Raw genomic sequence first — 27,164 nt, 5'->3', positions numbered from 1 at the left:
AAGTTCAGCACTTTTTATATCACTCTTGTTCCATGGAGGACATTTTCTTGACATCCTACATACAGGAACAAAGTCATGAATCAAGCAAGGGTCCAGTCATAAAACACGTCCATCACATCTTGAATTTCAACCACATGTAACAAATGCCATGGTACAAGGGACAGGGTACGATTCACATTCCACATAGGTACAGAGCTCCTAAGGACAGGTTGATGTCATCTCATAACGCGTGAAGAGATGAGAACAAAAGTTGCCTCAACACACTTGAGGCTTAAGTTAAGAAGATCTCGTCCCACACAAACAGGCGAGTGCTTGTTCAAAGCAAACAGGCAGGCAGTTGAAAAGACTATCAACACAGATGTTTCCCATGACTCAAAGAAATTCAATCCAGTAATATAGTGAACCAGATACCATTTGTCAAGGATTTTAGAAAGCTGACCTAATGAGAGGGAAATCCAGGAAACAGACATATTAAGGTCTCCTAATATGATGCTGTTAACTTTGGTATGAACAGCGTTTAGCACATGGGGAAGAAAAGCTTCAGAATAGTTGAAAGAAGAATAAGGTGGTCTATAGAAACATGCAAATATTGTAGATATTTTATGTTATGAAATTTAACTTCAACCCAAAAAGCTTAAAAATCAAACATTAGTTCAGAATGTAGGATCGAATGCCATTTTGAAATGATGACAATTAAAATGCCTCCGCCAGGAGATTCAGATCCACAACTGGCCCTGAATAAGGATAGCTCCTTAAAAAGTGGGATTTCAGAGTCATCATCATCATCATCATTGTACAGTTCCAGTTTCCCGGGTACTGTTAATGAGCCCCTTCCACTTCTTCCTGTCCGTATACAACTTGTCATGGAGAATATCATCCACTGTCCATCCTCTGGTAACTAGATCAACCTTGATCATGTCCATCCATCGGGTTTTAGGTCTTCCTGCAGGTCTTTTCCCCTCCACTTGTCTTTCCAAATTTATTCTGGCTGTTCTTGTAGGCTACATCCTCATCACATGCCCGTACCACCATAGTCTGGATGTGACGATTCGGTCTAATAGGGATGTCTTTATTCCGGATTCTTTCCTCACCTCCTCATTTCTTAACTTGTCCATCTTGGTCTTCTGCATGGTGGATCTAAGAAATTTCATTTCTGATGCTTGCAGTCTTGATGAATCTCTTTTTGTGAGGGTGCATGCTCAATACCATAGGTCAATATTAGTATGAAATAGCTGTTAAACATCATCAGTTTGGCCAGTTTTGGTATCATGTCATCCCATAAAAGTGTTCTTAGTTGTTGGTAGAATTCTGATCCCTTTTGCACTCTGTTTGTAATTTCCTTTCTGACCAAATTATCACTGGAGATCACACTTCCAAGGTAAGGAAAACTATCCACACATTCTAGATTGGTGGTCTCCTAGTTTTTTTCTTTTTTCTTTTCCCGCTATTTGTTTTATGTCACACCGACACGGATATGTCTTATGGCGATGATGGGATAGGAAAGGCCTAGGAAGTGGAAGGAAGTAGCCGTGGCCTTAATTAAGGTACAGGGCCCGCATTTGCCTGGTGTGAAAATGGGAAACCACGGAAAACCATTTTCAGGCCTGCCGACAGTGGGGCTCGAACCCATTATCTCCTGATTACTGGATACTGGCCGCACTTAAGTGACTGCAGCTATTGAGCTCAGTGGTCTCCTAGTTTTACACTTGCTGAACCCCCTTCTCTGTTGACTGCCATCACCACTGTCTTGGTCTCGCTGATGTTGAGGTTATATTCCTGGAACTGGGATTTCCATATGTTGAGTCTGGTCTGTACTTCCTCTTCTGTTTCACCCCAAATCATGATATCATCAGCAAAGGCCACTGCATTCAGTTCACCTAACTTTTCCTTGACGTTCTTCATTATATTGTCCATAACAGTGATGAATAATAGTTGGGACAGTGCACTTCCTTGCTGAACTAGTCCATCTTGGTCTTCTGGATGGTGGATACAAGAAATTTCATCTCTGATGCTTGCAGTCTTGATGAATCACTTTTTGTGAGGGTGCACGCTTCAATACCAAGCTTCATTCCACTTCTTGGTCTCAAACCATGATGATCAACCTTCCCTAATTTGTACACAGCTACTAGTCTTTGTACAACATCTGAATTTACCTTACCAGCCCTTCATGCACATTTCTTTTCCTCAGGCACTCCCAGGAGATAACACTATCATAGGCCTTTTCTATATCCAGGAATACAATGACAAGGTTCTTGCCTTTCTCCCAATACTTTTTGAACAGCATGCGGGTGCTAAAAATTAGATCCATTGTTGATCTGTTACTTCTGAATCTATATTGCTCCTCCTCTAACTGTGGTTCAATGATGGTTCTCTATCTCCTTTCTATGATATTCTCTAGAATTTTTAGCCTATGAGACAGCAGTGTTATTCCTCAATAGTTGGTGGGTTTCCATCTGCTGCCTTGCTTAAACAGGGGAATTTTAACGCCCCTGCTCCTTAAAAAGTGGGACTTCAGAGTCTAATACAAAATCTGTTAACTGAGTTTCACCTAAGGCAATGACGTAGACTGCTAAGTCTTCGAAATTCTTCTGAGTTAGTAATTTTATTTTTTATGGATCTGATATTTTGGTAATACACAGAGAAGTGATTATTTGTTGTGGGTCCAGGGTTTATTTGTACATCACCTGACAACAGTAACAGGGGTAGTGAAAAACCATAATATTAGTAATAGTTTAACACAGTAACTGCTTGATTAACCATAAATACTCCTAAAATAGCACAGAGGATACTTGCACAGAGACTTTCATTTGCTGTCGTACTTCTGAGGAATTTTGAGGTTGCCTTGTGAGATCTGTAATATCTGTCTTCAATGGATACAACTCTCAGGCAGCGTAGTGCAACTGTAGCATTATCACAGAATACTTTTAAGACAGTGAGATAGCAACTAAATTTTGTGTCAGTGTAAATAGCAGTGGAAATCAACACACACACGCACGCACGCACGCACACGCACGCACACACACACACACCCACCCAAAACTGATGACTGTTTCTTCTCATAAGCAGTAAATTAAATCCCAGGTTCAATGCAGCAGACCGAACTCCCAAACTGGCCAACAGGGGAGTCAATCTGCACGTGACTAGTGTTCATACAGAACAAGGTACAAAGTATGTTCCTGAACCATTAAGCGAGTCTCGTTCTGTCCATTCAACCAAAATCCTACCCATAAACAGTATAACTGAATAATCTGCACACCTTAATTTTAGAAAGGGAATTTCTAAACAATTAAATACTGGAATTGAAAATCTTTAATGTCTTATTTACAGAAATGAATCAAATATTTTTTTTTAAATGCCAGAACTCGCCCCCCCCCCCCCCCCAATGTTGCGATTAAAAAATCTTGTTAGCCAGCCACGGCTCGCTTTGAAGTCTAAGATGTCTATTTCCCTGGCTACAGCAGAAGCATTTAGCTGACATGTTTCACTTGTGACTGCACACCCATGTTACCTCTTTTTATTCACAGAACTGCAACACCCTATTTTTGATGTTCGGATGCTTCACTTTTCTGCCTCAAAATGCGAGGCGATTATTAATACAGTATTCCCTTTATAATCTGGCACTTTATCTATCCGGCCCTCCTAGTGATCTGGTGGTTTTAGACAGCAGCTACTGAGCGTGAATTAAAGACAAGTCATTGTTAGTTACAGCTAGTTCAATAGCAAGAACGAATACACTGGCAGGGAGATAATGCCTTTTCTGCCCTCAGTCAGTCTGTTCCGTGTCAGAATATTAACTGTATGAGTCTACATTCACTTCCTAACGTTCTCTATTTCATCAGTATATATTTTGTTTGTGTGTGCAGCACAGAGTTAAAATGTTTGCAGAGTGTAAACATAAAACTATCTCTTGTGGATAAAAGTGCGATTTTGAAACTACTTGAACAAGGTGATATGGTAGTTAGTCTCACTAAAAAACATAGTGTTTGTTGAGCTACAATTCATGACATATGGAAGAACAGTGACAAGATGAATTCTTTCTTTAATAAAATTGAAAATGTGAAAAGTGTGCAGAAAACAGTGAAACCTGGAGAGTTTCCTTAAGTTGAAGATAGCCTCTATTTTTGGTTTTGCAGGAACTAGTAGATATACACCTATTTCTGGTGACATCCTCAAGGAAAAGGCTAGATTTTTCTACTGTAAAATTATGAATAAAGATGACTTTCAGGCCAGTGAGAACTGGTCAGAAACATGTAAAAGACATTTTGTTATTTGACTGTTGAGTACGATGGGTGAAAAGCGGTCATGATGTTAACTCGGTGGCACCAAACATAGAAAAGTTTCAACAAGCAATTCAAGAACTGGCACTAACTCATGACCAAGTGTACAATGCGGATCAGAGTTGTTTGTTTTGGCGGCTTTTACAAGAAAGCAACTTATGATCACCACACTGAAGCTAGTGCTCCTGGATGAAAACTAGGTAAGGACAGGGTCACATTTATGTCTTGTTCAATTGCAAGGGGTACATGTCAGATGAATATGTTTGTGATTGTTAAGGGAAAAAAAAACCTATGGCCTTTAAGAATGTTACACTACCTCTTGATTACAAAAAACAAAGCAAAGAGTGGTTGACTAAGTCTGTATTTGCTGAATAGTTTCATAAATTCTTTGCACCATCAGTTAGAAAATTTCTTAAGAAACAGAAGCTGTCACAATAATGTATGCTTAATTTGGAGAACTGCCCTGGTCACCCTGACGAAGAGGATTTTATTTCCAAAGACAGTTTTATCTGTGTTATATTCCTAGCTCCCAACGTAATGAAGCCTATGGACCAGAATGTCATCCACGCAATAAAAATGCAGTATAAGAAGAGCCTTCTGTACACAGTTTTGTCTAAAGATGATAGTGTGATTAAATACTTAAAAGAAAGTAACCTGAAAGGTGTGGTTTATTCACTTGCTAATGCATGGGTAAAAACCCGAATGAAAAAGTAATTTTTTGTTTGTGGGGAAATTTGTGGCCTGACATGGAATAGTTAGAATACAAAAATAAGCAAAACAAATCAGCTATTGTTGATATCCACTAAAGTGACTTCAATCAGCTGCGAGATGTGATTAATGAAAAGTCTGAGTACAGCTGATAATGTTTTGACAATAGATGAAGTAGGTATGTGGCTGGCTGGTGACAAAGAAAAAACAACCCGTTTCTGACAGACGATGACATAATAGAGGACGTGAACACATTGGAAGAAGATGAAGAGGAAGTGACGCCAGCTGAAAAACAATACCTCATAATGCCATCATCACTTCTTTTGCTACATCCATTACCTGGACAGAAGAAAATGGGGTCTCCGGCGAGTGACATTCTAGTGTTGAAGCGACTTCAAACAAGTGTTGAAAACGTCACGTAAAGTGGAAAAAAAAAAAGGGAAATAGAAAATTATTTTATGCTTCCTGCTACTATGGAATAATGTAGGCTATCAATACAGAACAATGCAGTACTGTACTGTAAGTTTAATTATCTTTTTCTTTATTATATTTTTAGTGATTTCAATATAAAATACAGTATTACTGTATGTCTGACACTTTCATTGTCTGTTCTGTACTGTACTGTATAATACCGTATTTCATACAATAATACAGTACAGCAATAGCTTTCGCTGTTTAATTGCACTGTTGTTAGTCATTTCCAATAATCCGGAGTGTTTCAGTAATGTGGCAGTGCTCTGATCTGATACCAGCTGGATTATCGATATTGTTTCTTGAAGTTGCATTGTGCTTTTCCACCAGTCACGAATACAACATTCACTGTTAATGTACTTTCTTCCCACTGCGGAATATGAAATTTTCTCTACATCTTCAATAGAACAAATTATTCTTTAGCCACGAATGAGTGATAATGAGAACTTGTTGCACTCAGTCATACTTAACACATGACTGACAACCTCTTTTGCAGCTACGTAACTGACGACATACACGACGCTGAAGTATGACAGGATTCACATATTACAAGGATAGTAACCACTTTATACCGAATAATGCATGCACCTGCATTTTTTTGCACTAACTTCCATAAAAACTATGCATGGAGTGAATATGGTAACTGTTTAGTTTGTTCTGGAAGAAAACAGCTTGGCTAAGGTGTCTGAAACCAGTCAGAATAATGAAGTTGTACAAAGCATGTTGCAAATTATATTACTAGCAGATGTAAATGTTTAGATAATTTAATGGCTTTCATGTTTTGGTGACAAAACACTGATTCATTCTTCTGTCATCATAAGTAAACGATTAACCTTTGTACCATAAATACAAAACATCTCATTACATAACTTATTACTCAAACTGCACATTTTATATGAAACAGTACACAGTACAAGGTTACTTCTCTCTCTAAAAACACTTAATCAGACAAAAAGTTTTAAAACAAGTAAAGCTGATTTACAAATTAATAAATTCCCATGTGAGAGTGAATTCTGATGACTTACATTTTTGTCATATCAGCCCACCAGTGACCCAATGCTGTCTTTAGTTATTATCAGTTCAGGTCACCAGTGACCTGACAAATGCGACTTTGGTTAGTCCCTACTATGAAATCCAAAACAATCCAGGTGCACTTCTTGTGTGCATTATTGTTGAGGAGCCATTCTAATGTATTTACTTCTGTGACAGTTTTACAATTCAACAAGTGCATGACCCAGAAACGACCACAGAAGTAAATGTTAGTTTCTCGTTCATTGATCTGTTTTGTTATGGGCATATGATAGGGCTATGTTAAATTTTTCCCATTATGCTTAATAACAAAATCATACCGCAAAAGAGAAAGTATATAAATTAAAAACAATATTTCCTACACACCAAAGAGGACAAACAACTATTTACAGATTAACCCATTGCCATGCAAATATTTTCTTTGAAAAATGTACCTTGGAATGAGATTATGTTTTCTACATTTTATATTATGGATGTTAAAATGGTGACAAAAGCATACTGCATCAAACTAACAACATTCTGGGTTAGAGTTTAACTTACTACTATTAACCGAAGTCTTTTAAGGTATGGTACACCTTCAAACATCCATCCACGCGGAGGGCAACTTTTCATTTGTTGCACTCGAAACAAGATTCCTTCGGGATTCCACGCTCACAACAGAATTTACATCTCCTTGCTGCGGCTGACTTACATGCTGTAGGAACAATTTTTTCAAAAAAATGGACCCCAGTGCCTTCCCTGTAGTCTCATTGGTGTGCTACCTTGAGATGGATGTCCTCTAGTGGCGTAATCAGGAAAGGTGGTATCTTCCATAATTTTATTTGCACAGGCATTGGTTTCCTTGCAAATTCCCTCATAAAAAGTGTCAGTAAGGAACTGACTCACGTCATATTCTGTAGCATAATCACCCAGACGCCTCCTGACTACAGTATTTAGCTCCCCAACAACTGCACACGCATAGCCTTTCGGAACATTACTGGCCAAACTCCAGTTCTAATTGCTCGATGTGGTCAGGTTATAAACAACTATCAGATAATTCGGAGTTATCTTAATCAAAACTATCCAGAAGAAATTGCAGAATTCTTTCCTATTCCTCCTCGCAATGTTTACACGACATCTTGCTCCGTTTAGCATTCATTTCATGAACAAGATGACCAAATTTTGAAGCAAAATAAACATTGACAAAATGGCCTTCGGATAATAACATTGGCATGTAAACATGCTACCACTATCTAGGAACATAATTCTAAAGTACATCACAATTGACTCGAGTACACGGCGATGGCTGTACCCATCATTGTAGCGGAATGGCTTAAACAGAACAAAAATGAAACACCACTTGCCTATATTTTTAAGAAAAACCATCAAGTAAAATTACTGACTTTGAGAAGAAACATAACACAAGCACCATTACATTTTACACAGACAGTGGCACGTTTACATGCAAGTTTCCTTGAAGAATTCTATAAATATTTTTGGTGCTCCTGGACACACTGCACAGAATGTCATCACCTTCTTAGTTTTGTTGTCTGTAGTTTTCTTTCTGTGCTGTGCACACTGTGCAATGTCGCGGCATTTTTCTGGCTGTAAACTTATTTTTGCTTACCTTAGAGCAGGGCCTCTCAAACGCCCAAAATCTCACGCGTGCAAACAGCGGCGCAGAGTTCCTGTGCACAGTGCATCGGTCCCGCTCGGCTCGGACCAACGTTTCATCTCTGGGCTACTCGGCTAAGCTCGGCTCGGATTTGGAGCGCTACAGAGCAAGTGAGGAAGAGGGAGACATGGGGAGTGAGCGAGAGAGGCGTGGGGAAAGAGAGAGAGAGAGCGCTATTGCTCCAAATCGAGGAGTGGGGGTCTGCACTCTGGTCAACCAAGCGAAGTCGTCTTTTGCACCGTGCACAGTGCATGCACCCTGAGAGGCCCTGCCTTAGAGCGCTGTATAAAAAGGCGAAGGTTACACGAGATATGAAAAGGGCGGTATTCTCCGTATTAAACATGAAGGCAGCAACACTGAAGACTTCATTCTCATTAACCATTCTAAGAGATTCACTGTGAAAAAGATAGGCTACACAACATTCCAAACACAGGGTGACCCGAAGCGATATAAATGGAACATGCAAAAATATTCCTTTGGGTCACCGGTGGACCGATCAAAACCAGCAGCAAACCTCAATCCTTTACTTCAGTATCAACACAATGTTGCCTTTAGTTATCAGAATTTCGTAAATAGCACATAGTTATTTACTCAACAATTTTGGGAAGTTTGTGCCAGGGATAAGAGTAACATACTGTTGCCAGTATTCTTCGCTACATGGCATTGCTGCTGCAGTTACATAAGCTAATCCAACAACTACAAGTACACAACAGCTAATATATAGAACCATACTATCTATCAAAGCACCAGCATTCTTAACAAACACAAACAATTCAAGCCGTATGTACTAATGTTACTGTTATTAAGCATTTAAAGGTCTGCATTGTCACTACAATTCAAATTCAAGTGTATTTATTAATACATCAAATACCTAAATACTGTATTTACTTGCGTATTAGACCCCTTTTTTTCTTCCCCACTTTTACAATCAAAATAAGTAAACGGGGGGGATCCAATATGCGATAATCTCAAATTTTGTGCAGTGAACACGACTTCTAGCCTATAAAGAGCTATAAATTATACATGTAAACATTCTACACTATTCCTTAACAAACTAATGAATGTATTTTGAGTTATACTGGTTATTTTCTTTGGAAAGCAGTATTTCTAAGTGTAAAAAGACAATAAATGGTGAATAAGACTTTTTAGGCCTACATATAAAGTAAATATACTGTAGTCACTTTTAGTTACTCATATCACAACATTTATTTCATCTCATTAATTCCTCTGATGAGGCGACGTCAGGAAGAGCATGCAGTCGTAAAAACTTGCTACGAAGATTTGCCTCACTTCATACTCGATCCCGTAGCGAAAAGCTATAAGGGTATCGTATTATCATATTATGCAATACTGATACAAAATAACTTAATGGCCAGTCATTGGTCCCTGTCAGTTGAGCAGTACGCCTAGAACACAAGAAACCTGAGTAAACCTGATCACCGCTTTCCTTTGAATTACACTGTGATGGTTTCATTCCCGCCATCCTGTATTGCTTTTTAGGATGACTTCTGCAGCCTGAATCAGGGTCCGATGTTAATTTTTCCCCATAACATCACATTTTCTCAAAAATCCTATATTATGTTTACTTCATCACATGCACTAATGCACTTCTTACGTTGTTAAGAAGAGTGTTGATTTAATTTAAATTTTCATTTTTTTATTTTATTATTTTATTAATTCGACGTCCTTCAGCCATCTCATAGTCCTGTATTATCACGCTCAGAGTGCAGAGCCGGCAACTATGTACAACATAGCCCGCAACGCGCGGTATTGGCTGAGTGGCGTCATTCTCTAGTTGTGCTTCATCCGCGACAGTCTGACCAGATACATTCTGCTATGTATGTGGAAGTTTTGTGCCGATGAGACAGCGGTGCAATATAATCAAGTTTGTGAGAAGGTTTACTATGCCTACTTTGGCTTGAAACTTAGAGACCAAGACAAGCTGGCACCACATAGGGTTTGTAGAACCTGTATAGAGCAGTTGCAGCAATGGATGAATGGTGAGCAAACTGCATTGCCATTCGGTATTCCAATGGTGTGGTGAGAACCCCCAGACCACAGTACTCACTGCTACTTCTGTTCTGTGAATGTGAAGGGATTTAACAGCAGCAACAAAGGTAACATTGTGTATCCAAGCAATATTTGATCTGCAATTTTACCCGTTCCTCATGGCCCTGATACACCAGTACCACAGCGTCCAGAACACTTACAGGATTGTCCCTCTTCTGAATCTGATGCAGAAATGTCGGGCACTAACTCTGACTGTGATTTCTCCCCTGAATGTGTTGAAAAAGAACCGAGACTGTTCAAGCAAACAGCATTAAATGACTTTGAGATCTTGGCCTTACAAAGGAATCTGCTGAGTTATTTGAGTCTAGACTTCGTGAAAGGAACATGTTGGCACCTGGGACGACGTACTATAAGTACAGACATAGCAAACAAGAATTTACACCCTGCTTTTCTGAAGAGGGAGCCTAGGTTTACCGCAATAACATTTCAGAGGTTATCTTAAAACTAGGAGCACCACAGTATGACCCTATTGACTGGAGTCTTTTCATTGACGCCTCCAAGCGTAGTTTTTTTTTTTTTTGCTAGGGGCTTTACGTCACACCGACACAGATAGGTCTTATGGCGAAGACGGGATAGGTAAGGCTTAGGAGTTGGAAGGAAGTGGCCGTGGCCTTAATTAAGGTACAGCCCCAGCATTTGCCTGGTGTGAAAATGGGAAACCACGGAAAACCATTTTCAGGGCTGCCGATAGTGGGATTCGAACCTACTATCTCCCGGATGCAAGCTCACAGCCGCGCGCCTCTACGCGCACGGCCAACTCGCCCGGTCAAGCGCAGTTTGAAGCGTGTCCTTCTTTACAATGGAAACAAACTTGCACCCATTCCCGTTGCTCATTCAGTTATTATGCGAGAAACATATGGAAATCTTGAAATGCTGTTGTGTAAACTGAAGTACCAGGAACACAAAGCACCCCTGCTTTCTGTATGAGTGGGACAGTCGAGCAAGGTTACATCAATGGACTCAAAAAGAATGGCCACGTAGACAATGGATTGTAGGGTCGAGAAACATAAAGCAAGAACCTCATGTTCACAAGAGCAAAATACAGTAGAAGTCCGATATAGCGAGTACGGCACATAACGAGAACTCCGCTATAGCGACGATTGTTTTCTGTCCCTTCAAAATTCCTATATTAAACTGTGTATCGTCCTTTGGTTACAGCGAGAGCCCCATCACTGACGCATCTGTTATTACAAGCGATTAAGCGCGCATGATTTTTTCCGTTACCAATATTTATGCATCCCAGCGATAATATTGCATGCGATCGATTACATTTGGCATCGTTTCCTCACTATGTGCACTAGCGAGTACTCTCGTCGACATTCAAAGGCAATGTCGAAGTCGATTAGCAATACCCGTCGACTGCTGTTCTATAAAGAAAATCTGAAATAAAAGAGAACATATTTTCGTAATAAATGCGTAAATAATGTGTCCGTTAACGGTTGTTAACTCGTTAAAAATTAAGGCTGACTAAACGACCGCTTAATTTTGAAGCTAAATCCTGCAATTAAGTAAGAATGGGATACACCTCGAGATATGGCAGAATGCTTAATTGATTTCAGATGTTAGTTTATATTTTCTCGTGTATGGATAAATTACGGAAAGGCTATTATGAAAATTTATAGCGAGAAGATTATCATTTCTCTACTGGCGCTTGAAGTGTTTTCATCATACGTATAGTATGGTTAAGTTTGGGTACGTGACGCCGTTTGAATAAGAAAACTGAAACGTTTGCAACAAAATGTGATCGATCATCTTCGGTTCGGTATAGTTTTCTCACTTTGTGCATTTACGAGCTCTCTCGTCAACATTCAAAGGCGATGTTGGAATTGATTACTAATACCCGTCGACTGCTGTTCTCTAAAGAAAATTTGAAATGAAAGAGGATAACGCGTTTTCGTAATAAATGCATAAATAACGTGGCCGATAGCAGCAGTTAACTTGTTAAAAATAATGACTGAAGTAAACGATATCTTGATTTGAATGTTATATATGGAAATTAAGTAAGAATGTGATACACCTCAAGATATGGCAGAGTACATCACTGATTTCAGAGGATATTTCATATCTTCTCGCGTCTAGTTAAATTTCGGAAAGGCTATTTATATGTCAATTTTTCGTGAGTAGGTTATCATTTCTCTACATGCGTTTCAAATATGTTTTCATGATACATAAACGGTTACGTTAGGTGACGCCGTTTGAAGAAGAAAACTGATGTGTTTGCCACAGAAACCTCTGGAGTGATACTGTATTTCTCCGAATCCAAGACTTTTTCACAGAATCTCATGTGAAAACTCAAGGGTTGTCTTGCACTTGCGGCCTAACAGTAAATTAATGGATACCACTAGCAACTACTGCGGTAACCACGCTCCTTCTTTACACACGCGCACAAAACTCATTGACAATAAACGGCCGGCTCTTTACTACATCGCTATCCGCGACAACCGGTTGTACAGTGCATGTGTGTAACGTCACTGGATCTCAGGAAATAGTGAAGAGTACGGCGTTCTATTAGCTTCTACAAAAACGTTTCTCAAATCTTCAGAATGGCATCAAAACATGCGAGCCTTTGAATTTTTAGAAAGGCCATGGCTACTCAATGGCAGAGTTATAACGCGTCTATTGTACTTGACGCTTAGTAAAATTAAGTTTTATAGATAGCAGGAATATTTTCGTGATGGATAGTCGTATTGTAAAGATACGTGGAAAAGGTATTGCCAGTAAACTTTCAACGGGTTCTAGTCGATATTATGATGCCAATTTTACTGTAAGTTAATGGTTATTAAACACTCGTAAATGTAGAATAATTGTGCAGCCGCAAGAAAATACGGCATAGGCCTAACTAAAGCTAATATTTGGCGTTAGCGTGAAGACAAAGAGCTAAAAAAATGCATACTGTACAAAAAATGCATTCAGTGGTCCGCAACAAGGATGCTTTAAAGAAGTCGAAGATGAAATTGTGAGGTATGTGCATGAAAAACGCAAGGGCGGAATGGCCATACCGTGGTGCAAAAAACTCGTTCGTTGACTTTCAACGTCCGCGATTAGGCCTATATATTGCTAGTCGCTGAATTTGGCCGAACCCGCCTAGCGAGACGTGCATGTAACGGTAGCCGGTTATATCTGACGCTGAGTAAAAGTAACAGTTTTATAGACAGCAAGAATAATTTCCTGATGGATCGTCGTGTTGTAGAGACGCATGGAACAGGTATTGCCAGCAAATTTTCAACGGGTTCTCTTCGGTATTATGATGCCAATTTTAAGTTAATGGTCCTTAAACCCGCGGAAATAAAGAATAATTGTGTAGCCACCAAAAAATGCATACGCCTACTGTACAACAAAGGCATTCATATGATTTTACACTTTTTGAGCCTGATTTAAATTTTTTGAAGAAAAAAGTGGGGTTCATCTTGGATTCGGAGAAATAGGGTACTATATTTTTTCAGAATGAAATTGAACATACACTTTCACGTAGTATCATATTTCGAAAAATAACAAACAAGTAAACCGGTGCGGATATCATCTGCGGAAACGCAAGTTTTGAACAAACTTACTGCCGTTTCATACCGATTTTAATGTATATGGGGGGTTTCCGGGCTTTTATACAAAAATCGGATATAACGACAATCCGCTATAGAGAGTAAATTTTTCGCCGTTATGAATTCTCGCTATAACGGATTTCTACTGTACTGTTACCTCCCCCCTCATATCAAACTAGGGCTTATGAAGCAATTCGTTAAGGGTCCAAACAATGAAGGTGAATGCTGTCAGTACTTGTGTTATCGATTCCCAGGCATCAGTAATTCCAAAATCAAGGCAGGTATTTTCATAGGTCCAGATATTAGAAAACTTCTTTCTGATGCTAATTTTGAAGACATTGTGTGTGCTGCAGAGCGATCGGCATGGACAGCATTCTGGAATGTGGTCAAAAACTTTCTTGGAAACACAAAGGATTCAGACTACAAGCAAATAGTGGATGGATGGCTTGTTACTTTCCAAGATTTAGGCTGCAAAATGAGCTTGAAAGTGTACATGTTACATTCACGTCTGGACTATTTCCCTGAGAACCTAGGAATGCTGAGCGAAGAGCAAGGAGAAAGATTCCATCAGGATCTACAGGAAATAGAATGCAGATATCAAGGGAAATGGGACAAAAACATGCTGGCAGATTACTGCTGGTTACTAAAGACAGAAGGTCCAACTACTACTCACACACGAAAAGCAAGGCAAAGACGTTTCTTATACTAAGGTAGGACATTATAAAATTGAAACCACCGGGCGAGTTGGCCGTGCGCGTAGAGGCGCGCGGCTGTGAGCTTGCATCCGGGAGATAGTAGGTTCGAATCCCACTATCGGCAGCCCTGAAAATGGTTTTCCGTGGTCTCCCATTTTCACACCAGGCAAATGCTGGGGCTGTACCTTAATTAAGGCCACGGCCGCTTCCTTCCAACTCCTAGGCCTTTCCTATCCCACCGTCGCCATAAGACCTATCTGTGTCGGTGCGACGTAAAGCCCCTAGCAAAAAAAAAAAAAAAATGAAACCGTAGACTTACCATTCTCAGTACGTTATGAGGCTTAATGCGTGGTAAATTTTAGTCCATTTGGCTGTGTTTTTCTACAGATCTGTTAACACAATATACTACATATCATTATATTATGTTCATAAGGTAGGAGTGTTCAGATGGGTGAAAATAATAAGACGCGTTCTTTACATGCGATAATAGTAATCTTGCATATGCGCGTGCTGCAAATTTATTAAATTTTCATTTTGAATTTGCACAAAAAACTTCAGTTCCGGAATCAGCATGCCCGAAACATGGAAGTTCACAATGTAAACTTCATGCAATGATCAGAAAGTTTGAATTCACAGGTCAATGTTATCGTATTGCGCCGCCAACTTCCCTGCTACCGGTGTTTCACTGCCATCTCGTCAGCCATGCACTGCAATCTAGAGCATTCGAGGTCCCATCTTTTTGAACCTTATAAAAATAGTCTCATTCCAGACTATAGAGTCAAAACAGTGTGAATCTATTCCCAAATGGTTTCTCAAGATGTTCTCTGATATTACCAGTTGGTGTTCGTGTCGCAGAAGTCTCTCCTTCCGAATAAAGCCATGCTGTAGAAAACGTGCCAAACAACCAGCTGATAACTAGCGTTTGTTACGAGTTGTACTTCCAAATATAATGCATAGTGACTGGATGCATTCTTTCAATAACTGCGGCTGTTGAAAGCCAGGCCCTTACTTTTAAGTTTATTTCATGCTTGTTCACTACATTTATCACATCAGGATCTACCTAAACAGCTGTAAATAAGATAAGAGAGACGGCATTGTTTAGGTTAGGTATGCTATCACCCGGATAGTGCCAAAAATTCCACAACAGAAAGAATAAAAATAAACAACAGGAATGTTTGCTGCATTTATGGATATCTACAGGTGTGACGGTAATGTATTTTATTATCATAATGTTTAATTTCGTACATTCATTGTCTCCATTTTTAAATTAAAGCATACCCTAGTATGTTTTGTTTGGAGTCTCGGAAAATTGTTAAAAGTAAGTTAGGGATATAAAATCAATATTATTATTATTATTATTATTATTATTATTAGTTACGAACATTGGCGAAAAAAATTGTTATAATTGGATAGTTTTTATCATGTTTTAAACTTACTTCTCTAAAAAAAATTACCTATATTGGTCTGAGTCACAAGATATTAAACGATTACTTTGTTAATGATCTTGCCCGCTATTTTAATAGCAACAACTGTGAATATTTCTCAACTAAAGTAATCTCGTTTCCTCATCCCAAGGGGGTGCAGCTCTTCTTTTAGACATGCCCCCAGTGGAGGAGAGTTACATGTACAATTTTTACTGCAATCAGCCTTCCTGCCATTTGTAAATCTCTGGCAGTACGGTACCGGAAATCGAACTCCCAGGAACGGCAGTTAATTGTGCTAACCATTATGTTGGCGGACATTCTTAACTACAAAACACAGCCATATAGCATGATTGATGCATGCTTGCAATGCACAGGTCGGACAGAAAACTATTCACCTATTTGTGCAACGTCATCAGACCTGCAGTAGGTCTATGCTACGGAGGCGGACATTTCTTTACGACGAAACACAGATGTACCGCATGATTTCGACGAGTTTTCATTACGTGGGTCGTACGGACGAAACTAATCACAAATTGGTGCACTGTCATCAGAGCTTCAATAAGACTTTTACCCGCTTCGAAGTGGAATCATCGTTCTTTTCTGACGAATTACGTTGGGGGGTCTTGTATGCAAGATTTTAAAAATTTATTTTCTTCGTCTCAAAACGCCAGGGAGGGGTCTAATGCAAGAGTATATACGGTATGAATAAGTGCATGTTTCGAGAATTAATATTCTTCTCCCGCTGGACTGAGTGGCTCAGATGGTTGAGGTGCTGGCTTTCTGACCCCAACTTGGCAGGTTCGATCCTGGTTCAGTCCAGTGGTATTTGAAGGTGCTCAAATACGTCAGCCTCGTTTTGGTAGATTTACTGGCACATAAAAGAACTCCTGCGGGACTAAATTCTGGCACCTCGGCACCTACGAAAACTGTAAAAGTAGTTAGTGGGATGTAAAGCAAATATCATCATTATTATTAATCAATATTCTCTTCTTTAGCTTATAGAATTAAAATCAAATGCATTTAAAGACCTTATTTAAAAAAAATTGTGTCCTAACATAAAACTGGATAAAAATAATACAATAAAAATATATTAAAAATTCAAACATTAATATTATTCATGTTATGTCCCGTGTCCTGTAAAGAGTTCATATATGGTACTAAAATTGAGCTGGCTGACAATTATCTCATGTTATTGCGGTGTGGCATCTTAATGCCCTTCACAGTTCCAATGCCCTTCATGATCCATGAATATTAATTCTCGAAACATATATATACATAGACATTTGATGTATATACTGTATTTGCTCGCATATAACTCGCACTTTTTTGACAAAAAATAAGTATGAACATTTTCGGTGCATGATATGTGCATTAGGCTATTGAAACAAGACAACTGGCATACTTACCCTATTCACTGTTACTGCCTTTAGTCTCCAAGCTATTCCCGCGTGCATCATTCTGGCCACCATCCCATACTGCATCATCCTGACTTCTGTTCAACACGTTTGCAATGTCCGTCTTCAAGAAACTCTTCACAATAACATCTGTCGACACCATAACCCATGCCCGCATAACCCAATCACACACGGGTTCAACTGACAGCCTCTTTATTTTGCCTGCTGGTGTCAGCTCATGCTCCTCTCCTGCCATCCATTTGGAGTACAATTTACGAATGTTGTGGATGAAGGGCTTGTCGACAGAAACATCTAAGGGCTGTAAATGTGGGAGTCTACCAGGAATTACAACAAAATCCGTTTTCGTTCCCTGAAGATGTTTCTTCCTCTCTTCCACCAAGTGTCCGCAGAAACTGTCCCACACTAGAATTGCTGGGCGTCGAAGCAGTGCCCTGGCCGTGCTCTCCACACTGTATGGAGCCAGTTCTGGACAAAGAGCTGTATCCATCCATCCTTTCTCATGAACACGTACATGAATGCTTTTGGGAAACTTTGCTTTAGCCACCGTTTTTCTTTTGAAAATAATGTACGGTGGCAATTTTCTTCCGTCGGCGGTTATTGCTAGCATTGACAGTGCAATGCTGTTTTTCACACCCAGTTGTACGTACAAGTACGCTAGAGTCTCCCTTCTTGTTGGTGGTGTTGCATGGCAGGTCAAAGTTTATCGGGGTTTGGTCTGCATTGCCAATTTGAGATAAAAGGCAAGTGTTTTTCTTCCGCATTGTTATCACATGGCAATAAAAATATATGATTTTGTCGCTGAAATCACTAGGCATTCTCTGACAGAGGGAAGTTTACCTCCGCAGACACAATCCCTTTTGTGTCTTGAAACTACGGATCCAACCCCGGCTCACTTTCAGATCCGAACAGCTGATAAATCCTTTAATCGCTAATTCGCACGCTTTGAAATGTAGCATCTCGTGCGAGATACTAAAGCCATCATTTTGCAACTCTGCAAGTTAATGAAGCAACGCATCTTCCAGCTCAGGAAACTACGAGTTTTCAGCCCTCTGAATGCCTTAAGTGTTCGGTTGGTGGTTTCTAGCACAGCTTTCTGTTTACTCCAGTAGCGAACATTAAACTCAGTCACACTGAATTCTCGACCGCAGCTCTGTTACTATGTTCATCAGCATATTTTATCACTTTGAGTTTAAATCCAGCCATATAACTCCCATGTTCCTCCATAATGTAAAGATCGACCTACACAAGAAAACTTAATTGAGAAACAAGAATGAAAAGTGAAGACAGAATACTGGTACTTGTCGACAATACAACAGATGGACGATACTTATTACCGCGATCACTTACTTGACTGCCTGGACAGGGAAACACTCCCAGTTCACATGATCAGCTCTGCCGGACAGGTAGTAATAAGCATATTGACAAAGACAAAAGAGTGAGAGGAATGGCTGAGTGTGACTGACTGGCTAGGAATGCGGCCTTGGGGTGGAGGTTGGCAAGTTAGGTATTTTTGTTATAACAGCTAGCCTCAAACGTTCTGCAGCTAAAAAGAAATGCAGCTCCTTCTTGTACTGTCACATACAAAGTAACGTAACAGCAATTGGTACAGTCCTGATATTTAATGTAGGCACATCCACGGAATACCCAAACTTTATTTAGTGTATGTACTGTATGTCTTTATGACATCAGAAATTAATGTAAGTTATGTGTCGGAAATTTTTACCTCCAATTCCAAATGTTAAAAAATGGGGTGCGAGATATATGTGGTGGCGAGTTATATGCAAGCAAATATGGTACTTGAATTTGAATTGTATTGACAAGCCAGACCTTTAAACAATTAATTTTAAGTCAATACAGACCATTGGTGGCCATTATGGTCAAGCTTATACATACTGCACTAATGTTGGTAACAGACCCAAAACATTGAACGTTTCTATCCTAGTCATCAGTTGTTGAGGACAATCAATTAAAGCTGTAAAAACCTCCTATATGGTAATATATTAACCATAAAAAAATCGTAGCAAAGTCCATATCTTTTAGCATCACTACACATTGTATAACAGCATTGAAGGAAGAAAGAAATAAAGTTTCTTACTTTCTGAGGAGTATCAGGATTAAAGTCATCCACTTTCCTCAACGTGAAAGGATCCAAATTGCCCAGAGCAAGCTGGAAAGCAACATCAGGTGACAGCTTCTCGCCAATGAAACAGTCTTTTTCTGGATGTTCAGTCAATGGCACCATATTTCGAGAGAGGGGATCGTACACCAATTGATATCTGAAAGTGGCATCTGCACGGAGGAATTCATCCCGATACTCTGGAGTCACTTTCAAACTGGGCATGTTGAGATGAGCAGGGATTCTTGTAAGAGCCTAGGACATCATGGAAAACAAGGTATAGATTAACATTACAGCTCTGATAAAATACATTGTGGGTTTACAAACAAAGCACAGTAAGGAAAAAATCTTACTTCTGAGAGAATATGTATTTGGAAGTTCTCAGTACATCATTGCCAATATTTATCAAAATAAGAATTGTTGAAGATCTCTATATTTGGTAACCTGATGTAGCAAGTGTGTGTAGTATCGTGTCATGTACTGTCTGTGGCAGCTGTGTAGTAGCAGGAAATTTTTTTTTTTTTGCTAGGGGCTTTACATCGCACCGACACAGATAGGTCTTATGGCGACGATGGGATGGGAAAGGCCTAGGAGTTGGAAGGAAGCGGCCGTGGCCTTAATTAAGGTACAGCCCCAGCATTTGCCTGGTGTGAAAATGGGAAACCACGGAAAACCATTTTCAGGGCTGCCGATAGTGGGATTCGAACCTACTATCTCCCGGATGCAAGCTCACAGCCGCGCGCCTCTACGCGCACAGCCAACTCGCCCGGTAAAGTAGCAGGAAAAGGCCACTCTGTGCTGTAATGGCAGCGACAGAAAAAGAGACAAAATTTGTGAGGAATCATTTTGCGACTTGATGTAAAATTTTTATTAAGAGAGTGCTTACAATCTGTAACTAAAATACCAATTTCTTATAGAGGGTGTATCTAAATTATACAGATTAAAAAAAAAAAAAAAAAAAAAAAAAAAAAAAAAAAAAAAAAAAAAAATCGGGGATGCTCTTCATGTTATATAATGAACAATGGCACAGTCAGATTGGCGGAGAAAATTTTTCTTTGGCTATTTTGCTTTACGTCACATTGACACAGATAGGTGTTATGGTGACGACAGGATAGGGAAGGCCTAGGAGTGGGAAGGAAGCAGCCGTGGCCTTAATTAAGGTACAGCCCCAGCATTTGCTTAGTGTGAAAATGGGAAACCATGGAAAACCATCTTCAGGGCTGCTGACAGTGGGATTCGAACCCACTATCTCCCGGATGCAAGCTCACAGATGCGCGAATCTAACCGCACGGTCAATTCGCCCGGTAATTTTTCTTTTTGAGAAAATGAGGTTACTCTGTTACTTCTGGGCATGCGACTCAAACCAACAAACTCTCCACATTTGCTGTGCTAGAGTGCAAACCACTGCCTGCTGCTGTACTTCAGGGAAGGGAGGGGAAGTGGAGTGTCTGAGAGACTGAGACAGAGAGAATGTTCTGTGCGAATGCACAAGTTTCTTCGTTTGACTCTTGGAGAATTGTCCTTGTCTCTTACAGGCAATATCCACAGTTTGTTTATTAAGCAGCTATAACTGCACACACACAGTACAAAAACACCCAGTTATTAAGACATGCTTGTCAGTCAAGGAACGCACCCGATCATTTTTCCTCACGTCTATTGGTCTCTAACGTTCACTATTATTAAACATGTGCAAAGATGCATTGCTGACGCCACACAATCACGTATTCCATTACTCACGACGTTCTAAAAGGAATGAAATAATGAACGAAACAAACAATACGCCCAATGGTTTCGTAACAGTAAATGTTCAATACATCCCCCTTCTACTTCAATCTTCATGTAACAAGAAAAGTCCATCGGAGCTAAATCGACCGAACATGGAGGCCATTTAACTGACCCACCATGGTTTACCCATCTCTTTGGATAATGATCATTTAAGTGCTGCCTGACACGACGAGTGAAACGCGGTGGAACGTCATCATGACAGCCAGGCCCGCTGCCAAATACCCAGAGGAACATTTTCCAATAACCCACGCAGCGATTCCAACGAGAAACAGTAGCATTCCTCACCGTTCAGGCGAGCAGGAAATACATATGGGCCAAGTAAATAGTCACGAACAATGCCAGCCCAAATACTGACACTAGACCGATGCTGAAATGTGCACACTGGTCACATGCGGGTTTTCTTCCTCCCTCCTTTACGCATTCACCTGCCATTGGATACGAAGGTTGAATGCTGCAGTTAGTGGCATTTAGGTGCGGCTTCTCTCCCGTCGCCATCTGCTGCGCCATAGGCTAGGTGCATATCAGCAATTTCTTCGTTGATGTACCGAAATGGAGTTCTCACCAATTTATACTGCAAACTTAGTATCCAATATGGACAGCTACAAACTGTATACTGCCCACTGGAGCTGGAAAGCGACTGTGTTAAACGAACGAGAAACTTGTGCATTCGCACCGAGCATTATCTCCATCTATCATGCAAACCATTTACCCCACTCCTCCCTTTCCTTCTCTTCTCTGAAGCACAGCAGTGGGCAGCTATTCGCGCTCTGGCAAAACAAATACAGTGAGTTAGTCAATTTGAATTGCGCACCCAGAAGTAATAAATTAACCTCTTTTCCTTAAACTGAAAACTTTCTCCGCAAATCCGAATGCACCATCATTCTTTACATAACATGAAGAGCATCCCTGATTTTTTTTGTCGGGATAATTAAGATACATCCTGTATATTGTACCAGGAAAAGTTGTGGGCAAAGGGCATGAGTAGGACCTCAGGGAGTGGAACTGGGTTTTGGAGCCGATACAGAGAAGGATAGTCTCGCAGAGCGAATAATAGATGGTAAATAATTTTTTTTTTTCAAAACAATTTATTAATTTCTCACCCTGCGGTATGATTGTTGACTCAAAATTTATATTGAAATTAAATGTTGAAAATAATCTTCTTGAAAAAAAATGGCATAAATATCATTGGTTTCAAAGTCTTTCATATGTGTGAATTTCCACCTAAAGTCTTTTTAAACCTAAGCACACTTTTATAATGGTAAATGGATATGAGAAATTATTAAAAGTTTTCAGTTCTCAGTTCGTCAATCTCGTTATACAGCACACTTGAAATCCTACAGTCTTTCTACGAGAAATGAAATTGAAATTAAATTTATCACTTTTGAGAAATTATGGAAATTGTTCACACGCGACACTGAAGTTTCACTGTTCAAAATAAATGAAAAAGTTTAGTCAGTTTGTTACTCACTTATGACAAGAACTGTTGTTACCAAATGTCGAAAGATGGACATCTGGAATGTTCCATGTAGAATCAGGATCGGCGATGTTGACGTTCCCGATGAGGTGATGACAGCTGGAACTGTTGAGTTTCGCACACGAAAATTCATTTAGTGCGACTGGTTATCACTTACACTGTTGAACACTATTTATGGCGTATGAAGAATCACAGTCCTTTCTGTACTAAATACTATTTACAGTCGTTATTGAAACGTTCTTAATCACACAGTTTACACTTGAAGAAAAAAAAAAGAAAGCAAGTCGATAAGCACAGTCTGTGAACACAGTCATTAAGTTAGATTTTCTGCTAATCCTGTTATATTAACTCAGAAAAGTTCTTACTTTTTCATTCAAAATATTGATGTGACGTGAATAAAGAAATATAATGCAATACTCGAGAAAAAAAATAAGTTCTGGTGATTCTTAAGTATTAGGCTCTGTAGAAGTTTAATGTTACTTGACGTTGCCTAAGTCCACACGTAATGAAATAGTTAATATTTGTACTCCAATAAGTTCACTCGTGTTACAGTCTTAAATGTCTTTTTAGGATTATATTGTAATCGCGACGCGACATACTAACTGCAGTGCGACGTCCTTTATCGGCGATAGAATTTCGCGTTCTGGAGATACGACGAAAGTACTTCTACCGTGACTGCGCGAACATACTGTACGCGGGCCGGTCTCTTCACTATCTCACTCACACAGTTGTCTGCTTGTCCTTGTACGGTACTGTACTGTACTGCACTGGTTTGCGGGCTATCTGGCCTTGACATATATAGATACCAGCGCAGGGAGGGGTGGCAGCTCTCTCTCGGCCATGTGACCGTAATTACGTAATTTCGTTGAGACTTTAAATTGTTATAACTCAACAACCGTTTGATGAATTAATTTGAAATTTACAGGGATTAACTTTTATGATGTTTGCTATAATTCAGCGTTTGTCCCGTTGAAATTGGTTAAGGTGTTAAAAAGCTGTTAAAAGAAAAATTCTTTCGAGAAATATCTCTAGGGGAGGTGAGCTTCGAGCGACAGGTGACGTCACTTGACTCCGCCTAGCGTACTCGTAGGGTCTGGCACATACTGGAACATTCTTTACATGGATGTTCGTACGTCGGTCGGATCTTTAATGCTGGAAATAACATTTCTTTCAATTAATATGGACCAGGACCTAGGCCTTCCTGGTACAATATGAATATACAATATACATATTTTAAACAATATTTATCTTTGAAATTAAAAAATGGGTTTCTTGAAGTATATAGAATAGTGTTGTAGAGCAGTATGAATATTAAAGAATAACAATGGGTTTAGTTTTTTTTTTTTTTTTTTTTTTTTTTTTTTGCAAGTTGCTTTATGTTGCACCCATACAGATAGGTCTTATGGTAATGTGTCTTGCTTGTAAAACTATGATATATAGGGAACATTCTGAGACACTGAGACATGCCCTTGGAAACTAAGTGTCTCATAAAATTTCATATACTAGTACTTAAATGTTAGGCAGAACACCATCGTCATACAAACACTTAATTCTGGGCGATATCATATAATAATTAAAAACTATACTCTTGCTAAACTCTCCTTAATCCAACTTGATATGTTGTGTATTATCCTCCAACACTTTTACAAATAAAATACACTGTCTGAAAAGAGGAAAAAGTAAAAATAAAACTTTAATTTCTTATGAAAAATCTTAATTTGTTCCACTAAATTATATCGGTTTTCAATATTCATTTAAATTTTACAAATTTGGCTATAGAAAATACCAAAACATGTTTTACAACATGCACTAACTCACAATCTTCCTTACATTTTACAATTCTTGAAATATTACATTTTGATTATGACTGTTGTTTAAAGGGGCCTAACAACTAGGTCATCGGCCCCTGATGATATGAGGTGCAATGAAATAAAATGATAATTAAGACTTCACAATATATCCACTGACTAGAATCTAATACAAAAGATGAAAAAATGACCATGAATCCAAAACAATCAGTACATCAGATTCACAATGCCTTATTTTCTGAGATGATTCTTGTTGTCCAAAGGGATCCAAAATCCAGGTCATCAGCCCCTCAGAATAGTACTAATCACAGGTAAAGCAGAACAATTATGGTGTTCCTTAAATGGTGGTACTAATCACAGGTAATACAGACCCAGGGCATGTCACGCATAACAGCACTACTCACAGGCAACACAGACCTGTGGTGTTCTTCGCATAAGGGTACTACCCACAGGCAATGCAGACCCATGAATTTCCTCACATAAGGGTACAACTCACATGCAAAGTAGAACCATGGTGCTCCTCACATAGAGGTACTAATCACGAGCGCTGGCTAGATCCAGGGTGTTCCTCATATTGTGGTACTAATCACAGGCCATGTATACTCATGGTGTTGCTGGCAAAGTGGTACTCATCACAGGCTACATATACTCACAAGGTGATACTAATCATAGGCAATGTAGGCCCATAGCGTATCACACATTATAGAGTTACCCACAGGCAACACAGAACCATGGTGTTCTTCATATAATGGTACTACTCCCATAGTAATCGTCCCCTGATGATACTTTTTATTTTTTTATTTTTTATTTGCTAGTGGCTTTACGTCGCACCAACACAGATAGGTCTTATGGCGACAACAGATTATACTGATACAGTCAGTGTTTTCCTTGTTGCACAATCTTCACTGCTAGGCCATGTGCACAGACCCTTACCCAAACAGATTTGTACAAAATATAATGATGCACACATGCAGTATTCCCCAACTACGAATTCTTCTTACAATATTATGTTCTTACATCTTAATTTAACAAATTCACATGCTATTCACTACTTTATATTACAAATTATTTACGGAAATTTCCCGACCTAAAACCGGGAGATTGTCATTTACAAACATTTCCTAACCTGCAATCGGGGATAGTACTCTTGGACAGTTACTTGTTGCAAGAAAAAAACCAACGAAAAACACACTTTGGCACATACGCCTCTGCTATTCCAAGCGCCTCAATTGAGAACATCATTGTGAAAGAAGTGGATCACATCCCATTGGAGGCCATCCAATAATTTGTGAGCCGTATGCCTAAATGTTTACAGGCCAACATTAATGCTAGAGGTGGAAACGCTCATTTTTTAGTGATTTGTGTCCTCATGAAGTGCAGTACAAACATTAACCGTTTTGTTTGGCTATAAATGTCACAACAATTCGTAGAGAGTCAATGTTCCCTCAGTGTTTACTCTGTGGTTGTGTACTCTTTGTATGATGCATTTATTCCATGAGAGAATGTAGACTCCATGGATCAGCTGTGTGGCTATATAATATGTGTGTAGTTGGAGGAGCTCACTGAGCTCAACATGTTAGCCTGTATGTAACAAGTAGTAGGAAGTGTATCGTTGTGGAGTATGTGTTCGAGAACAGTGTACGTGTACAGAGATGTTGTATATTCAATAAACCATTCTTTAACTAACATGTGGTATCGTGGTTATGTTACTCCTCGCATAGCCCGATAGTTAGTTCACCTACACAATTGACAAAAACCTACTGAAAAGAAAACTTTTTAAAATGCAAAATTACTACCTGTGATTGGGGGACGCAGATGAAGAATACACCCACGGTATCCTCTGCCTGTCATTAGAGGCAACTAAAAGGGGCCCGAGGGGCTCTCAACTTGGGAGTGTGGGTTGGCGACCACGGGGCATTTAGCTGAGTCGGGCATTGCTTCCACTTACTTATTCCAGGCTTCTCAATTTCATCTATCCTGTCTGACCTCCCTTGGTCAACTCTTGTTCTTTTCCGACCCAAACAGTATTAGAGCATTCGAGGCCTAAGGAGTCTTTCGTTTTCACGTCCTTTGTGGCTCTTGTCTTTCTTTGGCCGGTACTTCATTTTTTGAAGTGTCAGATCACTTTTATTACCACTTGTGGGTGGGGGCTGCAGATTAAAGAATACACCCATGGTATCCTCTGTCTTTTGCAAGAGGTGAGTAAAAGGGGCGAGCAAGAGATGATACTTTTGGAACCCTGAGACAATCTGTGATTAGTACCATTATGCAATGAACACTTTCGACTTTACTTCCGAATAGCACTACTATATGTGCCTGGTTGTGCTCTCCGACTGTGCTTTCACAATGATGTTCTCAATTGAGGCGCTTGGAATAGCAGAGGCGTATGTGCCAAAGTGTGTTTTTTCGTTGTTTTTTTTCTTGCAACAAGTAACTGTCCAAGAGTACTATCCCCGATTGCAGGTTAGGAAATGTTTGTAAATGACAATCTCCCGGTTTTAGGTCGGGAAATTTCCATAAATAATTTGTAATATAAAGTAGTGAATAGCATGTGAATTTGTTAAATTAAGATGTAAGAACATAATATTGTAAGAAGAATTCGTAGTTGGGGAATACTGCATGTGTGCATCATTATATTTTGTACAAATCTGTTTGGGTAAGGGTCTGTGCACATGGCCTAGCAGTGAAGATTGTGCAACAAG

At 39.5% G+C, this 27,164-nt stretch overlaps 1 protein-coding gene across 2 annotated transcripts in view; it reads right to left on the bottom strand.

Annotated features, from left to right (window-relative positions):
- tos (Exonuclease tos) overlaps positions 1–27,164 on the bottom strand; it is a 136,304-nt gene that overhangs the window by 64,209 nt on the left and 44,931 nt on the right. For both annotated transcript variants that reach the window (XM_067139641.2, XM_068225892.1), the window contains exon 5: positions 19,375–19,650. In XM_067139641.2, the coding sequence (XP_066995742.2) occupies positions 19,375–19,650 (276 nt within the window). The remainder of the gene's footprint in view (positions 1–19,374; positions 19,651–27,164) is intronic.

The sequence above is a fragment of the Anabrus simplex genome, chromosome 2 (assembly GCF_040414725.1).
Source record: "Anabrus simplex isolate iqAnaSimp1 chromosome 2, ASM4041472v1, whole genome shotgun sequence".
NCBI lineage: Eukaryota > Metazoa > Arthropoda > Insecta > Orthoptera > Tettigoniidae > Anabrus > Anabrus simplex.
The sequence above is the reverse complement of the archived record's forward strand: the minus strand, read 5'-3'. Positions and strand labels throughout refer to the sequence as shown.